Raw genomic sequence first — 20,059 nt, 5'->3', positions numbered from 1 at the left:
CAAAACCATTGGTTCCCAGTGGCCACCACATATATCTTGGTCAAACGTTCGACAAAGCCTCATTAACAATTATAGGGCCTTTAATCGGGCTGAAAAGTCTGTTTCGTGCGCGATGTATGCATGCGCATGCGATCAGTGTTAATGTGAGAGAGTATATTTATATGCTTGAGAGAGTACGTATAGGTGCGTATATATCATCAGTTTGCTTTTCGGCATCAACGTTTTGTGCAGTCATTAATATAACCATCAGCAGCTATATATATCTATACCTAATGTGAATGTCCTGCTGCAGTCAGCATTTACGACTGATCGTTAGCGAAACTGCTAGTAATAATTGTTTTTGAGACCAGCATCCATTTTTATTATATGTTTGTGTGTTTTTCTTCTTAGTAATTAAAGCGCATTGAATCCGCCTTTTATGGATCGAGGGGTAAAGCGCGCTATGCAAATCAACTTTATTAATTATTATTAAATAATAGTAATTATATACCACACCGGCTATATAATGATCTAACATCTCCAGTCGTCACAGCATTTTTTCCCCCTAATTCACTATAACACGCACTGACAATTGATCAGCTTGTTTAAACGTATATATCTTCTCTCGGTCAGCGCTCTAGATTTAAAACTGATATAAAAATGCATATATGGCGCATCGATGGTAACCGTATATATACAGTGTGATGTTTAATTTTTTTCATAATAATGTTATGGGGATGGACAGTGATATCAGTGCTCTCAACCGTGGTCTAGATGAAGTCGATCAGCAATAAGGACTACAGAAGATCGATCGAGTTGGTTGGATTTCACAACCCATACGCTTTAGACACGGTGGACCACTTTCTGTCCCCACCCCTTACACTTCGATCGTGTATTATTCTGTGACGTTTGTAGCGTTTCTTATTCTCATTCTTAAGTTTCGGTGTCTGTGTGTTTCTCTCTTTTTCTGTCTTACGTATAAGTAGAAAATCGAAATTACCGTACAGAAATAATTGTGTCTTAAATATTGACAAACGCCCCCACCGCCACGGCTGTAGGCTGAACTACAAAGAAAATCAATAAACAGGTTAGCCAATGGGAACACGTTTCTCAGGCCGATCTGCCAATCAATCTGAGCAGACGATGTAAAGGTTTCTTTTTTGGTTTGGTTTGTTTTTTAATATAAAGCGATGCTGGCGTGGCTGTTTGATCTTAAAACGATTAGAACCTGCAGCATTACCCCCCAAATCGTGAGTGGTATTAAACGTCTGCAATTAGCGACATAACAAAACATTTTAGAAAGATAATGTGGTGTGTGGCATTTAGATAGTAAGTGCAAGGCGGTGCAACCACAGAGCCCGAGCGCTCTTGCCATCAAGCCGTGCTGTGACTGAGACTGGAGTATGGCAGGATGAAGGAAAGGATATTATTATAATCATCGCCTCAGAAAGATTCCAATAACACGTCAACAAGCGAGAGGTAAGAATGTCCAGAAGATAAAAAATAATTGTCACAGAACACCTTTACTATTGTTCAGATGAATATCTTCTCAATCCACATTCTTTTATATCCATTCCTGTGATAACAGCTGTTAGGGCATATTAGCCTACTGTTGTCAAGCCAACCAACCGACCTGATGTTTATAGGTGTGCATCTACCAAGATTATATAAGACAAAAAAATAACCAAAGAATCTACTTTTGGCTTCCAGTGTATTCATGCAATAGGCTGCTATATCACATAGCAATAAGAATAATAATATCTTCTTGATCTGCATGTACTCATTGTGCAAGAAACACTAGCGCATTGTGTCAAAAAGACATTTAATGAAAAAAAAATTAATTTATTAGATTAGAAGGCATGAATAAGATCTTGGAGAGGTGTCATACCACCTGGGCTTTAGCATTAGTGTGACCTGATCACAATTAAGGTCACTATTGCTGAACTAGGCAAAATGTAATTTTTGATACTTGAGACACCGGTTATTGGATTTTGGAAGCAAACACAGCTGTTACTATAGTGTAGTCTTCACTTACAGTCCACTGTTTTTTATTTTTATTGCAAGACTCTTTGTAGAAGTTAACTGAGCAGTAATTTCAGACTCAGTATGATCTCTTCACATCTTCATGGTGAAATAGGGTGGAAGCTAGAAGGTACTAAAAAGTGACTGTCAGTATAAGTGAGATAGAAGCTGAATATGCACAGATAGAAACTAAAACCTATAGGTAAAGAAAGTGACCCTAGAGGCATTGAATGTAAGTGGTTCAGTGTGTCTAAAGCATGACAAGGTTGAGACAAAGCCGTCCCCTCCTTTTCTACTGCCTTTACCTTCTCTGGTACATCACGTCCCATTCCTTCTGGAAAAATTATGAGTGGGAAGAGGGCGATTTTCCAGCTACAGGACAATTTGAGGATTAAACCAGGTTTTCCATAGCTGAGTGCATAAAGTACTCTAGATACCAGAGGCAGCCATAGTAGTACATGGGGCCCTTGGGAAGTGTCATATGTTGGGCTGAGAACCGTAAGTATAGGCTGTATACCATACCCCAAAAATCTCCTATCTCAGGGCTTCTCTCAGGAGCAGGGCCTGGGGCAGTTGCCCCACCCCCAGAGGCCGCTTCTGCTGGATACCAAAGGGAAGTGCTAGTAGGTGGTTTAGGAACTTGACATTTTACTCTGTGATTTCAATCAAGATTTTGTTCAAGTTTTGCTAATACTCAGGCACAGTTAAGTTTCTTGAGGGTGAAAAACCACTAGTTGGAGCTGCTAAATGTCCAGTCTTGGATAGAAAAAAAATGTCAGTCTCTTCAGCAGTGTAGTGGGTATATGCTACAGGTCAGGAAAAATTAGAGGTGACAAACTATTTTTCCTAGCAAAATTCTGACACCTTTGCAGCAAGTATATAACATAATTTTTTCCAAATTACAAAAAGCCGTAAAATAATCATAGTAATAATTATAATATAATTGTGGTAATTATCATAATAACCATCGCTATTAATAATACTGCTGACTCTAGCTGATATGATTTGCATATCTGTGGGGCTGTCATTATTAAACCTGACTTAGTAATGGATGCAAGGCTGACATGCTACCTGGGTTAAGCAGCAGAAAAATAAAACACTAGTTCTTGCACATTGCATGATAATTTGGAGCTTAGATAGTGTTGGCGGTAGTGTCATGGGAGGAGGGGAGGAGGCAATATTGTCTCCCTTAGTGCAATGAGGCAGTTCTAAAATATTTGCTTTACTTATTAAAAATAGTGTAAATTGTCTGGCTTTTACACAAATGAATATATTTATGTAGATGTATATGAAGCATATGCTTCAGAGGTGATTACCTTTAAGTGGTTCATCATAATCATCAACTGTGCAGCAGTTTATATTTGGAATGGAAGCAACTGGTCACAGATGACTGCATGCATCCATCCTAAATTCTAATTATTTACAATACTTTAGGTACTTTAAACAGTTTAAAACTGTTCCAAAAAGTTCATAAAGGTAATGATATAGTGACGTACTTTCAACAGATTTGGTGTTATACTAAAGCAGGCTTTCTGTATATTATGTGTATATTATGCTTGTAGAATTAAAATTGTCGTAACTTTTACAGAAAACTGTATAAAGTGAACAGCTGTTACCCATGCAGTAGCCCAGTAGTTTATATTGAATTTATATTGGATGCTAATACTATTGCAAACTTCAACCATGCATGTATCACTGCTAAAATCAATTTAGCTGTTTGGAAGTCTGTACGTCCAGTCAGGATGTGTGTGTTAAAATAGGAGTTGGGCTAAAAGAAAACAAATGACAAACTTTCATTGGTGATTAGCAGACCTGAGCTTCTAGCCTTTGGGGAAAAGACAAGTCTAAAGAGAAAAGGGCAGCTTTTGTATTTATATCCAATAAAAGATGATTCTGTAAATTTCTTCTTTAACAGTAATTGCATACTGAGTTGTTCATGTCCTTATGTATAAGCTAAACTTAGCGTTTTGGTTTTAATTACTGGAATATGCAGTTCTTAATAGAACTGTTACATTCATTAATTTTATGTTAAGATAATTGTCTTGTGTCCTTTTTAAAAAAAAAATAGCAGTACAACATTTTGCCATTTCAGCTTCATTTACTTGGTTTCAGAGTTTGGATGTATCTGAATATTCAAACTAAATATTTCATGACAATTAGAGCTTGGCTGTTGCCAATATACAGGAATCTTTTTCATAGTGCTGATAGTCTTATCTAAAAGTGAATATGGAAGAAAGTGTGAAAAATTTAGCAGACAGAACCTAATGAATGGTTTCATATTTAGATCATGTAATTATCTTTTTGTGAACAGACAAAGCTATCATCCATGGCTGACCAAAAAGACACAGAAGAAGGTTCTCTCTTGCCTGGGGCAGGTGGGAAACAACAGAAAAAAATGCCAGACTGGAGTCGTTTTGGTTTAAGTCGTGAACAGCAGGCACAGTCACAGAAACATTATGCAGCCACCGATCAGACTGATGACATAGGGCAACACAACGAGCTGTTCAGGGAAGACCAGGTAGGTGTGATGTCATGTGTGATGCAGTAATTGCACAGATAGTAATGATACTTTCCAGGAAAGTATGAAAACTTGCAAGGAGGATTTCACACATATTGCTTTCTGGTTTTTAGTTTTGTTGGGGTTTTTTTTGCCACATTTATCTCTTAATGATGGTGCTCTGAGCGAGTGAGTAATTATAGTGTGTGTGTGTTAGAGAGAGAGATGATCGTCATTTAAGTCTTTAATAAAATTAAACCATTTTGTTGCTGCGTATATGTACTGATTTGGAAGCACTCCTTTATATTGTTTTCTGAAATGCATGTCACTACATGCACTTTTGCAGATGCTGCAACAAGTACCATGGTGGAAGGCCAACTTTTTCATCTCACAGCCTGTCTTGTTTGGCACATGGGATGGTGTCTTTACATCTTGTCTTATTAATATACTCAGTGTTGTCATCTTCCTTCGCATGGGATGGATAGTTGTAAGTGTTGATTTGAAATTTTTAGTGGAATCTTTGTGGGCAGGTGGCACAGCAGTAAAGTGCTTTTTATCAGTGACCATCATTTTCCAAGAGTTCAGATCTTGTATCTTGCACATGTAATTTCCTTGGGATGTGGTGCCTATTTACAAGTCTGTGTCAATTCCCATGATAAAGACAGCTTGTGATTTGGCCTAAAATATCAAATTAAATAAAAGATCTATTGAAAATCTTAGTCACATATTTGGGATTTTTTTCTCTTTTACTTTTTTTTTTTTTTGCTTTCTTTACACTGGGTTATCTCCTTTCTTCTCTCTGTTAGGAGGGAGAAAACATAACTCCCCCCCCCCTCAACTTCTAACTATCACTGTCATTTTGTTTCACATGTACTCATGTGTTTTGCTTTTGCTTACAGGGGAATGCCGGGATTGGGTTGTCCATTCTGACTGTGCTAATGTCGATGTCCATTATTCTTATCACTGCACTGAGTGCTATTGGACTGTGTGAGCGATGCCATGTGGACAGTGGTGGCGTATACTTCCTTATTGCTCATATTCTTGGCGCTCGTATTGGAGGTAGCATTGGAGTTCTCTACTGCTTTGCACAGGTTTGGCATCATTTCAGATTCTCAAAATATAATTTAATTGTTCAGTGATGGAGATGAGATAATGAGAAGAAATTCTTATATAAATGTATCATTATTTTCTGCAGTTGATTTGTCTATAAAATCGAAAATTGAATCACATTGTATAAAACAAAGAATTAAAACTGTAAAGAAGGGAAGTTCAGAGTAACAAATCTCTCTACTACAGTGGATGCAGTCTTTATCGATATAGACTTTACAGAACATTAAGATGATGCCATCGCAAGGACTACTTTCAAAAACTCTCAGGCTGTTTGTTCAACATGGTCACATCTTGACTCTGTATTGATCTCTTACAACACCATGTGGGCTTTATTGGATTTTCCTACCTGCCTTTCATTTCTGAATAGAACTGTAGTATGTAGCAGCTAGGGCAGCCGTTCTCAACCTGTGGGGCGCGCCCCCTGGGGGTGGGGCGCGACATGCTTACAAGGGGGGGCGCAAAGGTGGTCATTTTTTTAAAGTTTCTTATACTGGTATTAGTGAAATTAGCTTACATTGCTGGCTAAGGGGGGCGTGTGGACGTACCTTTGTTTGTCAGGGGGGCATCACAAGTAAAAGGTTGAGAACCGCTGAGCCAGGGTTTAAGCAGCTAAGTAAAATCATTTTCTAGAGGATCTAAATGCAGAAATAAAATATAATAAACAAAGTCTTGAGTGGTATTCACTTCATTAAAAATCTCTTGGGTGCCACTGAACAAAATTATCTCTAGATTTGAAAAAAAGCTGTCCAGTTGATCAACAACAAACAATTTCCATCGTGGTACTCATTAGCACACAAACATTTGAAAGGAGACGAAGATATATCACAGTCAGAAGAACTTAAGGCATTATTGTGTTTGAAATGTCAGAAGACTAAAAACATTCATTCATTCATTGTGACACAATTTTATTCACTTTTCTGTAGGCTGTTGGCTGTTCATTGAGTGTATTGGGTTTTGGTGAGTCAATTATGACCTTGCTGGGACAAAGCAACCCATGGATTGCTCGTGGAATTGCCTTTGGTGTTGTGATTCTGCTGCTAGGTGAGTGAAAGTCTTTCACATAAATCATATTCACAGAGTTGAGGGAAGTTTGGGCAGTGGTAAATAAGTTAAAGAATATTTAACTGTCTATTAGTGTTACATGTAGCAGATATTTCAGTAGCTGTGCTGATTGTGGATGGTGATGGCAACCAGAGTAACAGAGAAACTATAGCCAATTGTGCTTTCTTTAAAAGCAAGACATTCTTGTCTTTCTAATAATAATAATAATGGCAACTTATAACACACAACATCACGACCAAGATCTATGTGCAGACCAATTACAATAAATAAAAGATAACAGCCAGTGGACAGTGAGGTAAATATATTGAACAACTGAACACACTGAACACACCGAACAACATAATTAAGATGAGTTACAAGAGTAAGAGTAGAACGTAAAGCAATGGATGAAGGTATGAAGGGATGTAGATACCATAAACAGTATAAGATGAAGTCATTACATGATGGTTACTATGACAGTATTGCCAGGGAGTTAAGAATAATAGTTCAGGGATAGTACTTTGTGAACAGATGTTTTCAGAGAACGTTTGAATGTAGCCTTGGAGTCCGAGTGACGAATGTGATGTGGAAGAGAGTTCCACTGCTTAGCAACACAGAGAGAGAATGTTGTCCATATGTGGCTGTCTTTGTAGGAGGGAGGGATAGAATGAGGGAGTCTGATGAGAAGCGAGTTTGGACAGACAAGATTTCAGTGAAGTAGTGGGAGTAGGAGCCATCAAAGAATCAATAGCATAGATCGAGTGGGAAAACCATGAAAAAGTGGGGAAAGTTTTTATTTTCAATGAAATTCATCATTCTTGTAATAATAGCAATCAAAACTTACCTATCTGGCATATATGTATGTGTTTGTGGTAAAGAAGGGGAGAGGGAGGGTGGTAACTAAAAATAAGAGAGAGAAAATCCCATCACTATGCTCCATTGGACAATTTCTTCACTGTGTGTGAAATGGCACAACAATTCCTGTGTCAATAGATATTAAATGATCCAACTATATTTCTAATGATTCCTTTTATTGTGGGGGGACTTCCATTGACTAATATAACTATAATAGCTATTGATTGCTAAAACTAAGTAGCATAGGACAGTGGAGTTCGCACTGCAGTAAGAATGATTATGTTAGGGGTGTTGGTATTTTGCAGGCATCAATGTGGCAGGAGTGAAATGGGTCATCCGTCTCCAGTTGATTCTCTTACTGGTTTTGTTCCTTTCAGCCATGGACCTGGTTGTGGGATCATTTGTGCACACAGAGCCTGGTCAGTACTTTGTGTGTGCCTGAGAGTGTGTGGGCGCATGCATATACACACATGTGCATGTAATTGTATTGTCTTTATTGCATCCTGCTTGCATAATGGCTACACCTTTCACATTTGCAGAAAGTGGGTTCATTGGTTACAAGGAGGTGAACTTTGTGAACAATTCAGGCCCAGACTTCATTGATGGAGAGAATTTTTTCACAATTTTTGGACTCTTCTTCGCCACAGTCACAGGAATTTTGGCTGGCATTAACATGTCTGGAGACCTCCGTGATCCATTTCACAATATTCCACATGGCACCCTTGCTGCCCTGGGAGCTGGGTATGCATCTGTATTTGACTTAAATTCTAGCATATTATCAAGATATAGATTTTATTGAACTAGACTGACTTCCCTTCTTTAAAATGATATTGATATAAGAAATGTCTTTGAAAAAAATTCCATATTAACAGCAATGTTTGGATTCAAATAGACTGCTTGTTTATGGACTTTTATAAAAGTTCAGTTGGTTTGCTGTTGTTATTATTATTGTCATGTATATGTGCCCAATTGTTCAAATTGGTTTAAAAAAATTTGCAGAACAAGTCTGTACATAATCATTATCTTTGTGCTGGGAGCAACTTGTGTTCGAACATTTCTTCTGAATGACTACATGATTGCAGAGAAGGTTAACAAATATTTTTATTTGTCATTATCTTTTACCCAATTTACCAGCTATTATTCTCCATTACTTTCTGTTGCTTTTGTCATTTTTATTCTAATATTTTTAAATGAAACTATATATATATTGATCATCGATAAAGACCTTTCTTGCATATTTAAAAAAATACATTAGACTTAACAGCCTTGCTTACATTTTGTGTACTTTTCAGGTGTCAATAACAGGTGTTTTGTGGTTAGCTGGTCTCTACTTGTCATCAGTGTCTTCATGCATGGGCAGTCTTTATGGACCACCTCGGATCCTTCAGTCTATTGCCAATGAAAATGTCATACCTGTTGTTCGTTTCTTGGGGCATGGCGTAAGTAATTTTTTATCATTCACTGAAATGTCAGATGTGTTTTGCACATTGCTATCTTTCAGATGTCTTAATGAGGTTTTGTCATATGGGTAGTATATGTTTTAAATCAGTCATCATTGTTACAGTGGTTGAATCAGCAATAACATTATTCAAATGGTAGTAGTATCTAATGTTGCTTTTTATTTTTTTTTCCCTACTTTTCATAATTAGTCCTAAAGTTTTGTTACAAACTTGTTCCATTTTCTTGGCATGGACCTAAGAAAATGCCAGTCTGTATTTTTGTCCCATTTTTGCAGCGTGGGCCTAACAAGGTTCCTGTTTATGCTTTGGTGGTCATTACATTGGTAGGACTCCTCTTTATCTGTATTGGTGATGTCAACTCCCTGGCACCTGTAGTAACAACAGCCTTTCTGTTGACATATGCTGCTGTTGACTATTCTTACTTTGCACTAGCAATGTCCTATGACAAACGCCAGGAACGAGAGGCCCGGTGAGTCTGTGCACATTTTTGTGGATATATTTAGTGATGGGGATGTCTTTTGTTTGGAGATTTTTGGAGGATTATTATCTCCCTTTCATTATGTTTAAAACACAGTTTCGAAGATCCGGCTTAAAACTTTGATGTATGATATACATATGATGCTGATGTGATCTGGAAAATGTGTTGATGGGAGCCAATGTAAAAGTTGTTACTGTTCAGGTCATTAGTAATGATGTTAATCAGCAAGTGCATCCTAGGGCTTTTGAGTACTTGTGATGCCAAGACTACATTGCCAACAGGCAGAACAAAACATTGAAAGATTCATGTTTAAGCCCCTTATTGAATTTTTTTTATAAGTTTTTGATGGTGCAGACATTTTCGCCTTTGCTTTTATAAGGTTTTTGGTAAAAACAAAAGCAGAGCCCAGTGACACAGTTATAGAGGAGAAAATCCCACATTCTGATCCTGTTGCTGGGGTTCTTCATGGCACGACAATAGACATCTCCACCCATAAGGTATGGGAGTAGGCCAGTAGGGCTAGGGTTAATAGATGTTGCTATTAATAATAAAAATAAAGTGAGCTTATCGGGCGTCATGTCCTGCCCCTATGGGCAAACTCATGGTGCTTTACAAAACACACAAATAGACAGACATACATGGATGCACACAACATACAGATGATGTAACATTTTTGTAGTGTTACAGTCATTAATATAACATACATGTACCAATCATATAGCACATTTTAAATATTAAATCGGCAGCTTAATGGCTGTTACATGGTATTCTACAATTGAGATAAAGTTGTAAGGTGCTCCTTTTACGTGTGTTATGTGCTTCAAATTTGTAGTTTTTATATGCGGTACAGTAGACCCCATTTTTGGCACAGCTAATTTATACCTTAAGAGCAGTTTTCTTTTTTCAGGACTCATTTGAAAAATTGGCAGTGGACTTGGACAAGCTGTTTCCTGAACGACTGGCACAACGTGGACAGCATCATCTTGTGCGACAGAACTCCGTCACTAACAGTGCTGCCACAACACCAGATGCTGACTTTGATGCCACCAAGCGACGCATGTCAGCTGTTGAAGACGCTTCAACAGAAAATCTCAATGATGCCTCACAGCTTCTGGGTTAGTATATCAAAAACAAGAAAGCAAGCATTTGAGAGTAAGTGTGTATTGATTATCAGTAAAAGTACTATCAGTTGGCTTTTTTTCTTTTTTCCTCTTTTTTCTCACTTGTGTGCATGTATGCATGCACATGCATTTGTGTAGAAGCTTTTAGTATAGAGAGCTTTTATCACTATGATTCAGGAACAAAGAAGACTCCCAACACAGAGATTACTAAACAGCCACGTTCATGGTACTCAGTACTATGCAATAGGTGGCTCTCCCTTATTGGGGTAAGTATCTTGAACCTTTATATACATATATCGGCGTGTGTATAGGAAAATATATATGTATACCTCTGTGTGTGTGTGAGAGAGAGAGAGCAGGGTTGCCTGCCACATCGCACATACTTTGTGAAAAAAAAGCTGGACCATGTTAAATCTTTATTGTGGCGACCACTTGCTTGATGCCTGCTGCCATTAATATGACCACCATATCAAAGCAAACCCTTGCAGCAAACTTTCAGTGTTAAGATTGTACATGGACCTAGTGGCGTAGGAACCAGGAGGGCAAGGGGGCAGCTGCCCTCTCAAAAAAGATACTATAAGGATTTAAGAATGTGAACGTTCTTCACTGTCAGCATGGAGTGTTCCTCCATCCCCCCAGAACCGAGCATCTTCCTATGCCTGTCAGTCAGCTTTCATCCTTCTCAGCCTGACTGTTGGTTGATATGGCAAGGGTTTCCAACTGTTGGATGGTATGGAGAAAGTTTCTGACTGTTGTATATTATGAGGGTTTCTGACTGTTGGATAATAGGGCGACGGCTATTAGCTTTGCAACACTATGCTGTGATTTAAAAACTGAAACCTGAGAATTTGAGATCTGCATTTTATTGCTTGCTAAGGGCTGTTGTGCCATATATATGTAATCTGTATTGTAAGAGAGACTGTTTGCACTGCAGGAGTTCACCTAGTGGGAGGTTAAGTACGTGCCTCCCTCTGGACCAAATCAGACCCTTGCTCCAAAAAGTGTTATTAACCAATTGCTCAAATCAGCCTTTAACATGTGTTCATGTGTGTATAAGGGGGAGGGGTAGAGGTTTGGGTTTATGTGTGTGCATGTGTGTTTTTTGTACATGTATGTGTACGTGTGCATGCCTGCATATTTGTGTGTTCCTCAAAGACTTTTTTAGAGGTGAAAATTTTTACAAGTATCTATATATATTCTTTTCAACCCCATAGCATGTGCAGGTCTTTGTACATAATCATCCTTGCTGATGTGTTCACTATGTGTGCAGGTGATTCTGTCGTTTGTAATTATGTTTGCAATCCAGTGGATCTACTCTCTGATAGAACTAGCAGTCTTCTTCATCATCTACTTCTACATTGGCAGAGCTAGCCCTGGCTATTTCCCTGGTAGTAAGATCTTGCCACCTCCAAGTGAATTCATGCTGAAATCTTTAATAATTAAAAAAAAAATCATTTTGTCATTCACTTTTATCTTTTCAATATCTGAGAAGAAAGACAATTTTATGGAGTATTATTTGAGAATTTTAAAGGTGTGGATTTTGTGCTTTTCAGATATAGAAGTTTGAACAATTTTAATTGGTCAGTGTGCTTACTTTTTTTAATTTTCAAAAAAATATTTATGTCAGAGGGTAATGCTTGATGGTTTCAGGTATAGCAGAATTCAACTTGTATGACTGGCTGAAAGACTGCTGTCGCTTTTGCTGTGGGTCAGTGTGTTACTTTAAGTTTCTGACCTTTATATAACTTTGCAGCACTATTTCACCTGCTTTATATGACAAGCCACATTCTTTTCCTCTGGGGGGATATGCTAATTAAAGGCAGTTACAGTAATTTGTATTTTACAGACAGACCACACAGTAGATATTATGATTTTTTTCTAGTTATATTTCTGTTCTAAAACTAGGGGTTTTTTTGTGTGTAAAGTGTTATGGGATTTTTGTATTCTGCAGGCATGGAGGGTCCCACGAAGAGCAGATTGTTGTGGCACCTAGCACGCCAGCTGTGCAAACACTAGCAGCCCAGCTGACAGAAGACAACGAGGACTTTGCAAACAGGGGGCGCTATCACCAGTCAGAAGTTATGCAGGGAGATAATTTTGATGACTACACCAGTGATTAAGTTTGTTTCCTGCGCTGTTGTTGAATGAAAAGTTATTGGCATATGCAGTTAAAATTTATGCCTACCCACCACAGAAAACCACTTAAAAAGTTATGAAGTGTGTGACAAATATATTTATCTGGCTTAAGAGTTCAAAGACTTCATTTCACAATTACTGATAATTTTATCAGTTTTCTTGTTTCAAATGATTGCATGGGCTTTTCTTCCTGCATATATTTTATACTTATCTGTGCCCTTCAATTTTTATTTTTAAAACATCATGGGTATTTAGTTGTCATAGAACTGCATCTTATAAATATAAAATTACATCATAACAGTTCACTATATTTGAATCTCAGACAGTAAAGATTTAACTCACGAAAAAATCTTCTGAAAACCAGTGTAAACAAAATAAATATATGATTGATTAGATCAGTTAACAGAAACTAGCAAAGCATGCATCATACGAAAGATATTATGCAGGGTAATAAAGGCAGCTATAGAAACATCCCTTATTGAAATGAAATAATTATAGTCACTGTCACTAACTTGTTTAAGACAACTTCCTTTTAATAAACATCAGTGTCTTGCAGCCAAAGCACCTGCTGTGCACCAAGTAGACAATATGCTCATTGCACAATCTCAATGGACGATGTATAATGTGTTCAGGTCATGTAATGAGCATGACTTGTGAGCAATCCTGAGGAGGAGGACCAATTGAAAAATGCAGTCATTTTTTTTTTTCAAATGAAACTACCTTTAGTAATTACTTGGTTCTGCCCAGTCATCCTGTGCTTATAATATGTTGTTTTCTGCATAATATATATATGCTGAGGGGGCTGTTTAGATAATAGAACATGAAGATTAGTGATAGTATCTCATTATCAGTTTAGTGTCATACATATAATCCTCTTAGCTCTCATAACTACTGAAAGAGATGTCCAATGATTTACATATAAAGATATCTTTAAATGAAAGTAAATCTTCCTGCATTGTTGAGCATTTAATTATGTAGCGGATATCAGTATAGAGACACCCTATAGATGTCTTAATTATTCTTTTTGAATGTTGCCAACAAAACCTCACACACCTAAAACTGCTCTAACTTGCACTTATGGAGGTTATAGTCATATTGATGCAAGACCTAAATAAGTACCAGAAGTGCTGTTGCAGCTGTCTCAAGTGTGGATATTACACATTAAAAAATGGTGGAAGTATGTCTCTTTAGATTCCAAAACTTACACAAATGACTGACTTGGGAGGATTTTTTCCAAACTCTGAAATTATGAACTGTTTCTGGAGTGTAAGGCTTGGCTTGTCACACTTGTAAAGATTTATCTTTCAAGGACCTTGCTTAAAATTTTCCACATTATGGCTGTTTTTTTAACAAAAAGCACAATATTTATTTGTGGATATCTGCTATCAGATCAGAATGCAATACATGTAGCTGCTTTCAGATTTAAAACCTCGTTTTTTCCGCACCTCCTAGTCTATCACATTTTCAGACATTGGGTAAAGCTTAGTAATTATTGTCTTCTACTCAGCAGGCATCGTGTTCTTCCAAAAGCCTTGGAGTGCATGTACGTACTTGTTGCAGAATCTTGTCTTACGATTCTTTTTATTAAAGCTTTTATGATGTGTTAATATATTCATTTAAATCTGTTATGCATCTATAATATTATTTCATTGAATTTTCAATGGTTTCCACACAGTTACTTTTTTTTAATTTCCGCCACTTTAACCTCAGGTTATTTTGACAAGCATTGTGTTCATTTGTTACTAGTATCAGCCAAACCATGGAGCCTATGACAGGGTGGAAACATACAACACATAATGAAGTCATAACTTAGCATGTGATGAATTTGATAACTTTCACTATGATATCCTTCTCCAGCACTTTCTTGATACTTTTGGTCCCTCTTGTGCTGTTTTAAACTGGTCCTACCTGACTGACCCCACCTAGTCTGTGGTAGATGAAAGCACTATCTTCCATTAGTTTGAAGTATGGGTGCCACAGCAATCTATTCTCTGGTCTCTTTTATTTGCAATATACATTCAACCACTTGGTCCCAATATCCACCACTTGGGCCTTCAGTATTACTTGTATGCTGATGATACACAGTGTAGCATTTGAACTTGCTTATCAGCATCTACAGGTCAGTACCACCACAAAATAAGCAGTAGATTATGTGAAAGCCTGGATGGATGTGCATCAACAAACAGAAAACGAATGAGGACAAAACCGAGGTCATTCTAACAGCCTCTCCAAGTAAACTGAGATCCGGACCATAACATACTACTATTAATTTCTCTGAAATAAACATCTCTCCCAGATCGTCAGAAATCTCAGGGCATTATAGTTTCATGAATCTCACATTAATGCTATCTGCAAGTTCATCTTCCTTTTGTTTTGCAGGATCATATTTGACCCTTTCTGTTAGTTTCTACCACCAAAAAAGCTTGTCAGTTTTCGTACTGCCCCAGCTAGATTACTGCAACTCTCTGCTTGTCACCATTCCTTATGAAAAAACTTCAGAGGGATCAGAATGATCCTGTTCATCATGTCTTCAGTATGCTACACACCTCCTCTACAAGTTCCACTGCCTGCCAGTTTGAGCTTGCATTGATTACAACATCACCATAATGTGTTACTGTTGTCTGCATGGCCTTGCTCTGGCATAGCCTTTCGAGCTGCTGACGCCTTACCACCAAAGTCTGTCTGTGTTCTGTTTGTTTTGCCCTCCTTTCTGTGCCAAACATCAGACAAGAGAAATTTGGCAAATGCTTTTTTTTCTCTGGGTCCACCCTTTGAAATTCTCTAATGCTTTTTCCTCGAAGTGTGTAAACATTCAAAGTTTTCAATTCTGGCCTCAAGACACACCTCTTGAAGAAAAATAGATTTTTTTTTCTGCTCACTCCTCAGTTTTATTTTGTCTAAATTCATGGATTCTGTTCATGTTTGCCAATGAGTTATCTCTTTGCTGATGTTTGTTTGTCTTTGTTGTATGGTGACTCAGTTTGTAGTCTTAAATATGCAGTTCTCTGAGCTTGCCTCCATGTGTGGAAATATTACAGATTCATTTACTGTTATTTTTATGATAACTCACCTTCACACAATGCTTGACTGCTGGCAAGTTCTACAGACCAGCCATTTCAAACTGCAAATTTTCCCAGGTATATACTGTCAATCTCTGCAGTGATGATGACAGTGACTCAACCTTTTGATTATTGTCTGCTATTATTTAAAATAGTTGTGACATCCTGAATCTGTCACCTTAATTGTTATGGCTGTGACATAGCCATCATAATTGTAATGGATATGTCAAGTGTTTAGTAATTGTGATCTGGTCATTTAATAGCTCTTGGCATTAATGGCCCTTTAGAATTTATGATGTTAGCTTACTGTTATGTGAGGGTGTTATTGTTTTTAATCAGTATTTTTGTAACTTCTATGTTTTGTAAGATTTGTCGTGTCTGAAGAATGTTTTATGATTATAACTGTGACCTCTTAAAATTTGTAGCAGTAACTTGCGTGTTAACTAAATTTGTGGTGTTGACAAGTCATGTTACATAACCACTATGAATGTATGCACATGTCATTCAATTTTATGTAACTCCTTACAAAGTATACAGTTTACCATAAAAAAATATTATGTCAGCTATAGTTGATTCCAAATTGTTTATCAAATGATGTCTGCCACCAAAGCATGTTCTGTCAGCTCAGTTTTAACCTATTAAGCTTTCTTCTCAGAATCCTGTTTGACAGGGTATTTCACTCAACAATCATTTTGAACAGAGTCTATATACTGAACAGGTCTTGGTTATCCATTGGTTAACAGCATGGTTATCCATTGTGTAGTATTAAGTAAACATTAACAGTGGATTTCCCCCACACACACACACAAACATCTCCCATCAAACTAACACATATAACCAAGGTTTGATTATCAGCCGGTGCAATTGATGTTTACTGTCAGTGGTTTTTGTGTGTGTGTGCACCCAAACATGTGTGTGTACATGCACATGCCTCTGTGTATGTGCACACACATACATGTGCTTGTTCATGCAGTTGCAAATGTTTCCGTTCAAAAATGTCATTTGTTTGCATGCCACAGCTGACTTGTGATATTTTAATTAAAGTGAGAAAATCTTAGTTTTACTTTATTATGTATGCATTTAAAATAAGGATTTTTTTTCCTCTAAACTTAAATCTTGCTTTAATCTTAAATTTTGGTTTCAAATTATTTTGAATTAATGTGATGGTGTGATCAGTCTAATCATTGCGATCTTATCAAATGCTTCTATTGCAAACAAGCAGAATGTGCATTTTGTTTCAGATAAATCAAAAACTGCCAAAATGCTTGAACATGAATCTTGCTAGCATATGAAAAAAATCTTGAAAATCTTAAATAAGCTGCGTGAGAAGTAAATAGGACCTCTGTTGCAGATGAAATGGCAAACATTTTTGTGAAATGGGTATGTACTTAAAATGTTTTTGTGAACAAACACTATAAAGAAAAAAAACTTTAAAATATTACACAGTATGTCTTGATGTGTATGTTGATTGTGCTGTTTGATAGCTAGACCAAGCTTACTTCTGTAAAAGGAATTTTTTTGTGTGTGTGATGGTCAGATTGTTAGTCTGTGATATTCCTCCTGAATGCTGGGCCCCTTCAAAGTTTCCAGAACTTACTGCGCAACTGCAGGCTAGCAATAAACTGATTAGTCTGTTTTCAATATGCCAGTTAAATCAACAAAAGATAATTTGATCAAGATGACCTTTCATGTTAGCATTTCATTAATTTACGTGAAAAGAACTTAATTTTCTATCTTAATTTGGAGTAGTGAACTTGGTTTTTGTGACATCAAAGGTAAGTGTTTTTCTGCCAAAGTATAATAAGAGGCATACAGCAGATATGTCAGCAATATTCATGCCTTGGGTTGTTAAGGTTACCATGATTTCTCCACTTTCCACATCAATAGAAGATCTGCTTGACTCCAGGTTTGATTCTTTTGGTAGTCAGATAAACTGTACTTCTTCCTTATCTCTGACTACCTGTAAATGCATGAGACTTGCACAGATAATTGTTGTCTGTGGTTGCAATTAGTAACTCACAAAAAATGTCCCAGCTTGTCGATGTGCAAGCTTTTTTCAGTTACAGTTAATGTCTGTATATTGAGAAAACTAACCATACCAGACATTAGCCAATAATGACTAAAGAATGATTTTAAAAAATTAGTTATTGAGATGTGAATGACATCTTAATATCCTACTGTAAATGACATTATGACATATATCTCAGGCTGTACCTTAATCACATGAGTCTTGGTGTCACTTGCCTGCAGTTAAGCCTTGTTCTGGACTGAGGGGCTCTGCTCCATGAAATAAAAAAATATTTACTCTTTGTTGTTGTTAAGACAGGCAAGCTGTTATACTGTTTAGACTTAAATGAATATGTAAAAAAAAATGTATACTTATATAATGACTTCAAAAGGCATTGGTTTGTAAGCATGTATGAATGTACGTATGATTTTGTGCATTTCTTTGCAGTTTCTTCATCCTTTGGCATATATTATAAATGCATGCAAATATATACACAAAAGGGAAGTAGTTCTGAGATGACACCCATTTCTGGTAACAATTTTGCAAAATCATTTTAACCTTCTTTTATAGTGGAGCCACACGATCCAATTTCACTATGGTCAAGACATAATTAACCACATCATTATATATTGATTCGAGGCTTCTCTCGTTGATTTAGAATGTGGCAAAACAGAGAAACGGTTGGAAGGGGATTACGCCTCAACAGGAAATTTACAATGTCAAATGTTTGTATATATCTGGCCAGCGCAACTACAACGGCGGACTGACTGAACATTTATATCCTATTTATTCATTCAATGAAGTTCCTGTCAGTCGCATCAGAATCATTAGATCAGTATGTCATATAATAGTAATATATATCTCCCTCTCTCTCTCACACACACACACGTCCCTAGCATATCTCACAAGAAAATATTCACTAAAAATACCCACTTTTTGGAGTGAAAAAAAAAAAATTAAAGGGGTGCACGGGTGTAAGGTTTTATGCCATTTTAATTGCTTTTTAAAATTATTTTTGTTACTTTTGAGTGTGCAGCTTATACTATAATGGACGTTTATTTTATAGTGAGTGAAAATACTTTAATTAAGTTGCAGAGGTGACGCCAGCACTGTATGGGTCGATGCCTATAGAGTCGGCGTTTATTTTATGGAGACGATCGACTGTTCGCGCAAACGGACTGCACTACTCTAGATTTGGACGTGCGGGAGCAAATTATAGATGCACAGTTATATATAGGAGCAGATGATAATGGAATTCGAGCGGGGGTTTAGAGAGGGATCGATCTTGGGGCGGATGAGCCGGAAGAACATTTCTATTTTCAGCAGCACGTCACATAAAGCCAGTATTGATCACTGCAGGATGCGTGCTATTTTTGGCACATGCCGTCACCACCACCACCCGCTTTCCGTCATCAGCATCATCTGAAGAAGGGTGCGATACTGTACAACGTGGTGTTGGCAATGTGATGCTGGTAGCTCTATATGAATTAAAAAGTGGCTACAATAATTTAATTCAGTTCTGTTATGGATAGTACGTGTTGTCGCGTATAACTGTTACGACAGCTGTTTTAAAGTCGCGTAGAAAATCTTCCCGAAAAATATATCTGCTTTGCTGCATCTGTTTGTTGATCTATCGATTCACGCTGCTTACATCTTTTAAGTGTTTTTGACGAGGAAAAGAAAAGCAATTAATCTCTAGCAGGCCAAAACATGTGTCATATTTTGGAACTAATCTTGTCTTTGACCTCCCCGTGATTATGTTTAAATATAACATGGAATTAATTTTAACTTCAGAATCACTGATCGATCTAATTTGGGTTGGAATCGTGTCTTGCCAGTCTTATACGATGTTGCATGTGCAGGACTAATTATAACAGCACAGAACTGAATTTTAATGGTTGATCAAACCTATACGTACGAAGAGTTATACGCTGACAGGCTGACGCTAACAATACAAAGTCGTGAAGTAAAATCCTGGTATACAGGTGCTGCCCAAACACATTCCAATAGCCAGCACCGCTGGCTCTGTGTGCGGCCTGACAGAGTTTGCTGACAACTAGAGAGGTATATAACATATAGGTCTTAATATGCATTATCTCTTAATAACCAACCTCAAATATTCTGTCAATAGAGCATAACAAGCTATACGTTCACACTGTATGTAAACAGACACACTCTTAGATAATAAAAATAAATCAAAATAAACAAACGTTACAATTCCACAGATAATGAGTAATGCACCCATTGAACCGAAAATATAATAATTAAGAAAGTGAAATATTCACAACCATGA

The 20,059-nt window shown here is 37.1% G+C and overlaps 1 protein-coding gene across 1 annotated transcript; it reads left to right on the top strand.

Annotated features, from left to right (window-relative positions):
• The first annotated feature begins 1,096 nt into the window (after positions 1-1,096).
• LOC112562946 (solute carrier family 12 member 8-like) lies at positions 1,097-18,142 on the top strand. Its single transcript, XM_025236572.1, has 16 exons — positions 1,097-1,458; positions 4,313-4,519; positions 4,845-4,985; positions 5,398-5,589; positions 6,532-6,649; positions 7,810-7,923; positions 8,044-8,245; positions 8,504-8,591; positions 8,797-8,943; positions 9,240-9,433; positions 9,822-9,939; positions 10,350-10,557; positions 10,741-10,829; positions 11,834-11,951; positions 12,214-12,271; positions 12,515-18,142. The coding sequence occupies exons 2-16, from the start codon at positions 4,328-4,330 to the stop codon at positions 12,681-12,683; spliced, it is 2,148 nt and encodes a 715-aa protein (XP_025092357.1). The 5' UTR covers positions 1,097-1,458; positions 4,313-4,327; the 3' UTR covers positions 12,684-18,142.
• The last annotated feature ends 1,917 nt before the right edge of the window (positions 18,143-20,059 follow it).

The sequence above is a fragment of the Pomacea canaliculata genome, linkage group LG4 (genome assembly GCF_003073045.1).
Source record: "Pomacea canaliculata isolate SZHN2017 linkage group LG4, ASM307304v1, whole genome shotgun sequence".
Lineage (NCBI taxonomy): Eukaryota > Metazoa > Mollusca > Gastropoda > Architaenioglossa > Ampullariidae > Pomacea > Pomacea canaliculata.
Note: the sequence above shows the minus strand (reverse complement) of the source record. Positions and strands in the feature narration are given on the sequence as shown.

What these genes read in the sequence shown, in the direction of transcription:
- LOC112562946 (XM_025236572.1), top strand. Translation starts at nt 4,328, where the DNA reads ATGGCTGACCAAAAAGACACAGAAGAAGGTTCTCTCTTGCCTGGGGCA. An exon ending in TTCGTTTCTTGGGGCATGGC is followed by an intron (nt 8,944 to 9,239) that starts GTAAGTAATTTT and finishes CCATTTTTGCAG; the next exon opens with CGTGGGCCTAACAAGGTTCC. An exon ending in TGATGCCTCACAGCTTCTGG is followed by an intron (nt 10,558 to 10,740) that starts GTTAGTATATCA and finishes ACTATGATTCAG; the next exon opens with GAACAAAGAAGACTCCCAAC.